Source organism: Geospiza fortis, unplaced genomic scaffold, assembly GCF_000277835.1.
Source record: "Geospiza fortis unplaced genomic scaffold, GeoFor_1.0 scaffold54, whole genome shotgun sequence".
NCBI lineage: Eukaryota > Metazoa > Chordata > Aves > Passeriformes > Thraupidae > Geospiza > Geospiza fortis.
In genome coordinates this window covers 6,263,167-6,273,956 of record NW_005054301.1, presented here as the reverse complement: position 1 = coordinate 6,273,956, position 10,790 = coordinate 6,263,167, and the positions used below count along the sequence as shown (strand labels likewise).

The following is a 10,790-nucleotide window of genomic DNA, read 5'->3' as shown; positions in this document are numbered from 1 at the left end:
TAACACTGGCACCTAGTCACAAATGTTAGCAAAACTTATGCACTGAGAGGGAATTGCAGAGTTGAAATTTATGCCACACAATGTTGTTCTGTGGGTGGAAGCCCTTTTCTTCAAAAGGAAAAACAGACTGTGATTCACAAGGATGACAAGCTAACAGCATGGAGGTGCAGTGACAGGTACACGGAAAGAGGCTCACCTTTGTGCCAGGGCACACTCTAAAGGTGAAAAGGCGCCAGGGAATGATCTTCAGGTAAAATTCTTTCACTGAGAATTGCTGAGTAACCACAAGGAAAAGAAAATGTTAAATGTCACACATCTGTTAAGGGTTGTCCCTGAAACACATGAGGCAGAGGACAGATCTATAAGGCTAGACCTCCCTTCAACCCCAGGAACAGGCTTCTGCAGCATTTGGAACAATACTTGAGAAAAGCTTTAAAGCTGCACAGAAGTGTAAGCAACTGGTCAGTAAGACTTGACTGCGTGCATTCATGACGCATGTGGGATGCCAGCACGACACAGATTTTACAGCAGTAAGCTACTGTGCTCAGCAGAGCGTCACCAGCCTCATTGGAAAGTAATCTTAAGTACACTTGAGAAGCTGAATTCAGGACAAGATTGTAATGCACTGACAAAAAGGTCTTACCAAAAGCCACACCAACGGACTACTCCTACCACTCCCCAGTTTTCATTATCATTTTAAACATCTTTTAAAAAGCACTTGCAATTGCTGAATCCATTAGATTTGCAGAAATTTACTCTCAGTGTATTTCTGACAGAACAACTGACTAACTGCACAAGTCCTGTCTTCTGGAGAGCAAGTTAAGATGAAATTTTAGCATCTTTAGACAGAAGAAAACAATTCCCTCCACAAACCTTTCCTAGCTGCAATGACTGGAAAAGCTGACCATCAGCATTTGTCCACAAACAAGCCAAATATGAGCAGCAGCTCTTTAAAATAGCAGCATGGTAACAGTTTTCTGCTGTTTCTATTTCCATACATAGAGACATCCAGGGATACAATTATGCAAGGCTAAGAATCACATTAACAACTTTAGCACCTAAAGGGAGCTTCTAACAGTACCCACTTCTGGTGATCTACTTTACCAGGTAATGCAATAGAAAAGAGTATGGAAGCCCAAAACAATACACCAAGGGTGAAAGGATGCTGAGCTCACAAGGACATAGACTCAAAGTCAGTTCTTAGAGCCATGTGCAGCACAGATCTAGAAATCTCTAGCAGCTCCCTCCATCCTGCAACTGTTTCCCAGCCCTCCTTCTCCCTTTGGCAAGAAAGCAATTCCTCGATTAGTCTTTCACTTTGGTATTTATCACTGCATTTTTCAGAATGCATTTGAAGAGACAGATGAACAAAATGAATTTAAATGCATTATTAAATTTAGAGGAATTTTCTTTCCAGTTTCTGAATGCTTTTAGGCAATAATAATGGAAAATAGTTACTGTTAACATATTCTTATTATAAGAGAACCCTCAGTTTCTCCTGTTTCCTCTACTTATGAATTGACTCTTTGTTCTCTGACCATTTTTTCCCTTTTTCTTTTCAGTAAAACATTCCAGAAACAGGAAAATACATAAAATCTGAGAAGGTGAGATTCTTTTAAGTTGAAATTTACAGGTATCAGAAACTGAGAATAGGAATTGCAGGTCTGACCTGAGAAAAGCAAAGGAAAGGCAAACAGAATATCTATTGAACAATCAGCAAGAAAATTTCCAGTAGGATTTGGATCAGACCTAGAAAGATCCTAAAATCTAAAAACACAATCCTAAAACTTCAAGTTCTAAAACACACTCCTAAAATTTCCAAGGCTCATTTTAACATTATTCTCAGTCACAAGCTCCATGTTTGCCATAAGCAAACTTTTATTTAACCACATCTGAGGCACCTGAATCTGGAGCTAAGATATAGAGCACAAGGAAGCTCTTCAGTTTCAGCATACCTTAAACATGCACTCAAGTGTGGCAACTTTCTGATATCTACCTTAGGTGACACATAGCAGTAGACTTTTTTAGGCTTTTTCACTTTCTCAGGGGTCTGGCTTTCAGAAGGAGAATCTTCATCTTCATCCTCGATGGCAGTGGAGGGACGGCGCTGGGAGGAGCTCAGGTGCACTGGTGGGAGTTGCCACTGAGTGTTGGTGTAACTAGGAGCATCGTAAAGGTAAGCTTCAAAATAAATACTGACACCTGAGGTGGACACATTGCGTTCTACAATGTTCTTTTCATTCTCTGAGGGAAATAGACATGAAAGAGTTGTGTAAATCCTAATGGAGACAAGAATGAAAAAGTATGCACAGGCCACCACCACATCAGTGACTTTGATTTTAAAGAAAAGGTTATATATCCAAAGGAAAACCTGGTCAAGTGAAATTTTGATAAAGAGAACCCAGGAATGGGATGAAAGATGGCTGTTTGTCTGTTGGTGACTGGTTGAAGAAAAAAGGCATAGAGAACCTCCCTTTCAGAGCACCAGCCTGAAGGTATAGCCACTTGACAGCCACACTGAAGTCTGGCTGACCCCTGAAGAAATCAGGAATTGTAGCATTGTAAAAAAAAAAACCCAAAACCACATAGGTTACATGTGGTGTTCTTCCTCCATATACCTAACATACAACACATGACTGGCTCAGATGCCAACTACTAGCAAGCAATAAAAATTGCCTAATTTCAGAGGTAAACTCCTGAAATAGGAGAAAAACACTTGTTTTTATATGCTAATGGATCAGAGAGTATCAGCTCCTGGAGACCTCCCTTGTCACAAGTAAATTCATTTACCTTAATATTTTTAAATGAAATTTAAAAATAGGATTTAGGATTTCCTTTAGCAAGTAAGCATGGCCAGCCTGCAGGGAAGCCACAGATATCTCTGCTACATGAGTGTGCAAAGCACATTGCAAGGGGACACCTGGAGAAGGAATACTGATTAGGTCTTGACTCACCACTTAGAACAATGATGTCAAAATCACCATTGCTTATGGGCTGGTTCTGGTAGGAGATGCAGGCATGGAAACAGCCCCTGGAGTGCAAGGTGAGTCGGAAGAACACCTCACAGGTCTGCCGATTGGACACCACAGACTTCTCAAACACCACATCAGAGCTCTCCTCTTCTTGAGGCCCCAGCTAAACAGAAAACAAACTAATAAAAGGAGCTCTCCAGCTCACCTGAAGACAAGCAGCAAGGGGTGAGGTTGAACTCACCTCATGGATGGAGAGGCTGTAATTGTGCTCATCTATCAAGGACACAGAATTGCTGGTGGGATTGTCATACTCATCTCTGGGAGCTATCTGCAGAGTGTGCTGCTGCCCACAGGTCAGCACCAGAGTGGAGAAATGGCAGACAATTTTGGTTTTGGAGGGAACAACCATTCCTGAAGCAGACAACAATAATTTAGAGTCAAATAAATTCCAAGGTAAAGCTACAAAAAGCATAAGAAAAGCAACTAGGGCCACAATACCCTTGAAAATGGGTCAAATCCAAACACATTCTATGCCCCTACATTAAAAAAGCAAAGTATCTGAGCACTGAAGTATATGTTGTAGTGCACAGAGTGTGCCTTGGATCAGAGACTTAATACTAATAAAGCAAACTAAGTTACTAGTCCTCTAAAAAATGCTTTTCCATTTTCCAACTTTCTGCTCAGGAACTCGCTCCCACTGTACATACAAAATATAAGCTAGCTGACACATAAGAAAACCTGCAAATGCAGCTTACCAAACAAACTTTATTTGGGTTAAACCTAAGCTTCTTCTTTCTGAAGGGATATTTTAGCAAGCTTTGTATCTATTCACAAAGCAATGAATAGAGGTCCTTTCAATGACATGCACACAAAACATAAAAGAAGCCAAGTGGGGTCAAAAAATCAGAAGTAGAAGAAAACAAATTTTAGATGGATAAAAAGGAAATGTTTTTAAGTGTGTAATCAAAGGTATCAGCTGCTCCAGAAGCTTACAAGAATAGAGTAGGGTGTTCAGAAAAAGAAAAGGCAGATTATGACAGTATCTCCAACTCAGATACAAATAACTCAATACTTTCACAAAAGGCACTCTCTGACTACTAGATGTATTATGAAGAAGTTACTGCAAAATGGAGAACGTGACAGAAGTGGATAGGGATTTTAAGTAGCACTAATGACTTGTTCTGTAAAGCAGTTTCTGTTTTGTTATGTACTGGTAGTCACAAGTATGTCTTACTCATGGGTCTGTTGCTGGAATCCACACATGGCAGGAGGAAAATGGTGAAGGGTAACCCTTTCCCTGTCACCTACCTATTTTAGCTGGAAACACATTTACCTAAGGGCCTCCAATACCTCCAAATCTACTTTGAATCATTACAGGGCCACTTAGATCTTACCTGGCTGAAAAACCTTGTAGTAGGGGCTGTAGGCCACATTCAAGCCACCGAGTTTTACAGTGATTTTGTACCTCCCAGCCCTGCGCACAGTGAAAGCCACTTTCACCACATTGGAATTGGGCTCTTGAAGAACTTCCTGGGTTACAGGAATATCAATTGCTAACTCCACATGGCAGATGTGAACTTGCAGCCCCACAGGCCGGTGAGCAGGGAAGGGTTGCCCATTTTTATAGAATAACTGCATGGGAAACAGAGAAGTCCAGGTCAGCAAGAACATACAGTGCACATAGGAAGAGAAAACAAGTTGCCTTAGGAAAGGGCAAGTACCTCAGCTCAGAAAAGGAAAAATAATTAATAGACAGCTCTGTCACACAGACTGTGTTCTCCAAAATGAACAAGGACAAGTGGGCATTGAACAGCCTCATTCTCTTTTGTGCTGGGGTTCACATGCATGCCCTGAAAAGAACATGCCTCTAGGCATTTCCCATCTGCACTTGTAGTGCAATATTGGAGCAGAAATCATGAGAACCCACTAGCAAAAGGAAAAAAAGTAAAGCCATACCCTTTCAGAGAAACAAGCAGATCTTGTTCATTTGTACAGCTAAGCTCTGAAAAAGCTCTTACCAATTTGTTACAGAAAACAGTGTGATGAAGATGGTCACCTAAGGAGCTGACCCAGTCTTTACTGCTAAGAAGCATCATAATGAAAATAACCCATTAGATAAAATCACAGGCAGCTCAATCACCAAAGTGATCTCCTGGACAATTTCAGAAGGTAATATACCTCAACCACTAGTTCCTTGCAAGGAAAGAATTACACTTTGAAACTCTATATGCATGGCTCTTCAAGAGCCAGCAGCTTGTTGGCCACAGCCTGCTTACCATCTGCAATCAGGAAAAAGTTATTATTATTCCCTGTTTTGAAGTAAGGGAGGGTGTGGGCCTGAAGTCGTTTGCATCTTGACTGACATCAGGAGAAACTAGTGTGTGCAAAGCTACTGTTGATGAATAAAGGGCCAAGCAAATAGCACACAAGCATGAAGTGGAAAGGCTCATGAGTGTCAGCAAGGTGAAGTAAATAAATTTAAATAATAGGAACAGAGCAAGTCCCTTTCCCCCCAGCTTTTTTCACTGCCTGCACCCTGGAGTTAGACCTTTCCAAGAGGGATGAGTATGGCAACCTAGCTGAACCTTTCTTCCTATTTTGATACCCTCCTGAATGGGAACGTGGGATAGAAAGACAGGAACATAAGCCCAGCAAAACCTTTCAAGTTGCTCAAAGTTTCTCCACATAGCTCCAAACTCTCTGTGTTCACTCAGCTTACTTCCCCTAGATTTGGCCTTTTGGGATTAGAGGGAAACAAGAGTCCTTGGCAGGCTTTTCCAGGTCTGACAGAATAACATCCATTTTGCAGTTAATGGGGAGGGGGCCATGAAGTTTACAGCTCTTGGGTTGGTAAAATGCCCATTCCCACACCCTCAACTTCAGCTGCACAACCAGAAGATAGCACCACATTTGTTGAAGGCAAGGCTCAGCCTACTCATTTCCCAGTAAAGGAAGCAGCAGTCAGGACAAACCTGGTCTCCTCTGGCTCTCCAGAGGATTCTGAAGAGAGGGAGATTAGACTTTAAGAAGTGCAAACCTCAAATACACACTTATAGAGATTTTGCAACATTGTAACAGAGCAGAAGGCATAAACAGATAGCTTGCCAGTTACCTACTCTTCAGTTACATCTGGTTTAGCCCCAACAACAAAAAAAAAAAACATTTGAAGAGCCCATCCCTAACTCAGACCTCTGTTCCTGCCCACAAAGCCGCATGGAAACAAAAATATTGCCTTACATGCACTCGGAAGGCCATGCTATGGCCCACCTCATAGGGGTCCTTCCAATCCCAGGAGATCTTGCAGGACCGGGGATCCAGGTAGTTGCCTCGCACGTAGTCATAAATGGTCCGCTCCCCTCGGCGCTCCCGGTCCTCATGCTGAAGGAAGCTGACTATACGTGCGGCAAGCTCAAAGAGGAACTTAATGGTGAAGAAGAAAGCTACAACAGACACTGTGATCCCACCTGCAGCAGGGAGAGAACAAAGGGTGGTTGCAGAAGCCAAGGTGGCTGAGTCAGGCTCTAAAATCCCCTCTGCATCAGCCAAAGATCCCTTTCTGTTAATGGTATTCTACTCAAATGCAAATTAGGTATTTAAGGCAGATGCTATTGTGTGAACATTTATTTTGTGTTATGATACAAGTAAGGTTAGAAAATATCAAATCTCTTAAAACTCTGCAAATGACAGCAAATAAAGGAAATAGTTAAAGGTGGTAGAGAGTTTCAGGTAAGGCTTGCAGACATCCCAACAGAGACATGGAATTCCCTTCAAGCTGCAAGTTAGAACTACAGAAATTCCTTTAAGGGAAACAGATAAGCAGACAACTTCTGCACATCACATTATGGCTGGATTAAGAAGCATCACAGAGGCAACAACCCTCCACTAGTTCTCAAAAGAAAAAGTAAGGGGATGGCTTAGGAATTAGGCCAATGAAAGGACTTTTGGATCAAGAAGAATGGTCAAGAGGCAAGTCTGCCAGGTGGAGGGCACAGTGTGGGGTGACAGTAACTTCATGTTTGTTAGGTAAACTCTGAACTAAAATGAAATCAAAGGCTTTCAAGAAACCCTTCTAAAGCCTATGGAGAGGTCATCAAATACAGTGGCAGCCTTTCCTTCACTTACCAATAATGTAAAACATCAGGTCCCTTCGGTGAGACACACAGCCGAGGATCACAGCTGCATCTAGAACACAAAATAGGCCAAGTCCAGTCCAGTGACTTCTTCACACACACTGGACTAAATCTAATCTATGGTTCCTCAGAAAAAATGCCTATTGATCACTTGTCTTCCTCTCCAAGGACATCCCTAAAGCATTATTCCATAAGATTGAAATATGTGAACAGCACAACGTGCTACAATTAACAGTTCTCCCTCCATCACAGATTCCCATTCAGATTCAGGGATCTATAAGGAGGACAACATATCACCCCTCTGAAAAGAGTGAGAGGAGGCTCTGGGTAAGGCTCTGCAGGAAGGAGATATTTTTTGCAGGATCACCAACTCCAACAACAGTGGCCAAAGCCACTCATCCAAACTGTCACACCTACTTGCAAGCCATGAAGCTATTTTCTACTCTGATACAAAAGCATATATTACAGAGCCGCCACCAAAATGGACAGAAGCTGAACCTTAACCAGCAACCTTGGAAGAAAAAGCTATAGCATAAAAGAGTTGCAGACAAGACCATCCCCATTTGTTCAGAACAAACAAAATCCTTCTAGGGCAGCAGTGAACCTATTTTTGCCCTGCAAGTCTACTACAGAACATACGAATGCAACGGGAAAAGAGTCCCCTTCTCACTTCTGTGGAGTGGAGCCTCTCTGCTGAAACTCTCACTGATCAACGTAAAAGCTAAAACCTTCTGTTTGTACACCATTAAGTTCACAGCAATTTTAAGAGACACCAATCTAGACTCAAGTTTTCAATGAGGGGAATGCTAAACAAACATGTAGTAAAAATACCACACCCAGAACAACATGCTGTAGGGTTGATAAGACAGAGCTGACAGATGGAACAAGAGCAGCAGCAAGGAATGCGTGTGACAATTAGACAAAGGATTTGGCATACAGTAATGCATACAATATAGCTCACCATGTCACCATTCAGTTTGTGAGAAGCTACATTATGCATTCAAGCTGCCTTTTTTTTTTTTTAACAAACACAAAAGGGGAGTTATTCAGTCATCTCAACAGCAGCAATAACAGACATCAGCATGCAGAAAGCTAAAACTAGGTATTTCCCCTCAACAATAGCCACAACTTTCTAGGCCAGCAATTCCCCTTCGCTGGCCTTGGCACACAGTCCAGCCCTCCAACCAAAGAGCAACCACATACCTTTACACAAGTGCCCATGTTCTAAAAGCCAAAAAGGGGGTACCCATTCTTCAGCATCCTTCCGCTTTGTGCCCAGAACTGGGACAGACATCAGCAAGAAGAGGCCATAGAGAAGATTATCGCAGAAAGGGTAACTCTTGGAATTTGCATCACAGAATCACTGCTGCAAAATAAGAACTTGAGCACAGCAGTTTCTTCCTCTTTGTGGAAAAAGCGTTGTCCTGCAGTGCTGTTTCCTTTAGCCTGCAGTTTGCTAGGTTTCCTGAAAAAGCAAAAAAAGGAGAGAGAAACGTTAGATGTCTACATTGTGGCTAAATCTAGCAAGCAGAAACACATGAGAGGTGCAAGATGCAAGAGCATGACTAGACATCAAATCCATGAGAGGTGCCATAAAAGCACCACTGTTGATGAGGTGCAAAGCTTCACCACATCCTCAACCTCTATCTGTCACAATCTCATTTCATTACATGACCCCCTGGAACTAACACATTCAAGATGGAACAAAACACATCCTTGCCTCCACAGGTTTCATGGAGATGGAAGCAAGAACTGATAGCCTAGGAGGAATACAGAGAGACTGTCTCAGCAGCCAAGGATCAGGTTAGAAGAGCTAAAGCCCTGATAGAACTAAACCTTGCCAGGGATATCAAGGGCACCATGAAAACTTTCTATAGGTACATTGGTGATAAAGACAGACTAGGGAAAACATGTACCCTCTCCAGAAGGAAACAGGAGACCTGGTAACCCAGGACAATGAGAAGGCTGAGGTATTCAACAACTTTTCCCCCTCAGTCTTCACCAGCAACTGCTCCAGCCATACCAACCAAGTGACAGAAGACAAATGCAGGGACTGAGAGAATGAAGAACTGCCCACTGTACTAGAAGATCAGTGGGGTTTTTTACAAGGGTGTGTAGTGATAGGACAAAGGGAAGGACTTCAAACTGAAAGAGGATAGGTTTAGATTAGATATAAGGAAGAAATTCTTCAACATGTGTAGTGAAGAACCAGACCAGGTTGCCCAGAGAAGCTGTGGCTGCCTCATCCTTGGAAGTGTTCATGACCAAGTTGCATGGGGCTTTGAACAGCCTGGTCTAGTGGAAGGAATCCCGGCCCATGTCAGGGGAGTTGGAATCAAATGATCTTTAAGGTCTCTTCCAAGCCAAACCATTCTATAATCAGATAGCCCTTCAAGTCTTCATACCCAACAAAATGCTATATACTATTCTCAAACCAACTTTGCCCAGATTTAAGGGCTATTTGTAGTCAAGCCTCAAAATAAAAGAAAAGGAAGTTTTTCAGAATACTTGAATCACAAAGCAAACTAGATTTTGGGTTTGGTACTGTTGTTTTAGGTATTCAGGAAATTGAAATCCTTATAAGGGATTTCAGCTTCAGCAGCATTATCCACTAAATTGCAGTTTACTGTCAGGATTGAGATAAAAAAAATTAAAATTTAACAGCAAGGATTGACGCAGCCCGCAAAAACCAGGACACATGCCAGAAGAAACACCACAGAGCCTACACAATCAGTATCTGCTCATTCAGAACACAGATTACCTAAAGGAGTGAGAATGGAAAAAACAGAGCCAAGCTCACCAAGGCAGCTGTCTGTTAAGATAGTCACCTCTTCTGGGGATGTGATGTGCTCCTCCCACCTGCCATGCCACCACCTCAGCTGTCACTTCTTCCTTAGTTCCCCTCCTCTGCCTTCCTCTTCAGATGGCTGTTATTTCCCTCCATGCCAACAATCATACAGATCTGGCTGCCTTTACACACTTCTACTAACCTTTCTAACACACGTGAAAATCAACCAGTAAACCTGAGCAGAGCTTTTTCCTTGTGCTGCAGAAACAGCCAGATTTTCACATCTTTTCCTCACCCACATCTCAAGGAAAGTCCCACCCACTCATCTATTTTCCTCCTTCCTCTATTTTTCCTCACTGCAACAGCGTTGCAGTCCCCAGGGCAAAAATTCTCATTCTCCTCCTAGGTAAAGCATCAGTTTTCTAAACTCATAAATTTCTGTGTGTTAAGGACCACAGACTTAGCAATTTCCTTGGTATTTTAGTTACTTCACAGTACATATCCAAGATGTGTTACAAATGACTGGGTGAAACTCTGCTCCAGCTTGGCCTGTCTGTGAAAGGTGTGTGACTGCTCCCCACACAGCCGGGGAATTTCACAGAAACTTATCAATATTAGGAATCTACAAGATCTCCCTCCAGCATCTTCCAGAACCAGTCTCTTCACACCACAAAAACCCCACAAAGCTGCCTCTGTGGGTTCATCTACTCAAGCTATTTCTCCTTCACTCCACAACTCCCTCCCTTCTGTGAGGCACACCACAGGTCACACAGCCTCTCTTTCAAGCATAGAAAGATCCATCATTTAAACTTCACAATTTTTTAAGTTTATTGGAACCTGAATCTCTTGATCTGGCATGCAGAATTTTTGAACTTGCTGGACACATCAGTTATCTCAGTT

General features: G+C 42.3%; 1 protein-coding gene across 2 annotated transcripts in view; it reads right to left on the bottom strand.

Moving 5' to 3' along the window:
• Nucleotides 1-8,562, bottom strand: part of AREL1 (apoptosis resistant E3 ubiquitin protein ligase 1) — an 18,048-nt gene extending 9,486 nt beyond the window's left edge. For both annotated transcript variants that reach the window (XR_004082648.1, XM_031064428.1), the window contains exons 1-8: nt 8,306-8,562; nt 7,095-7,154; nt 6,210-6,436; nt 4,367-4,604; nt 3,214-3,383; nt 2,955-3,135; nt 1,997-2,244; nt 197-274 (exon numbers count right to left, since the gene is read on the bottom strand). Coding sequence is in view for 1 of the 2 variants with exons in the window: in XM_031064428.1 (XP_030920288.1) it covers nt 197-274; nt 1,997-2,244; nt 2,955-3,135; nt 3,214-3,383; nt 4,367-4,604; nt 6,210-6,436; nt 7,095-7,154; nt 8,306-8,396 (1,293 nt within the window). In the remaining variant the exon portion in view is untranslated. The remainder of the gene's footprint in view (nt 1-196; nt 275-1,996; nt 2,245-2,954; nt 3,136-3,213; nt 3,384-4,366; nt 4,605-6,209; nt 6,437-7,094; nt 7,155-8,305) is intronic.
• Between the last annotated feature and the right edge of the window lie 2,228 nt (nt 8,563-10,790).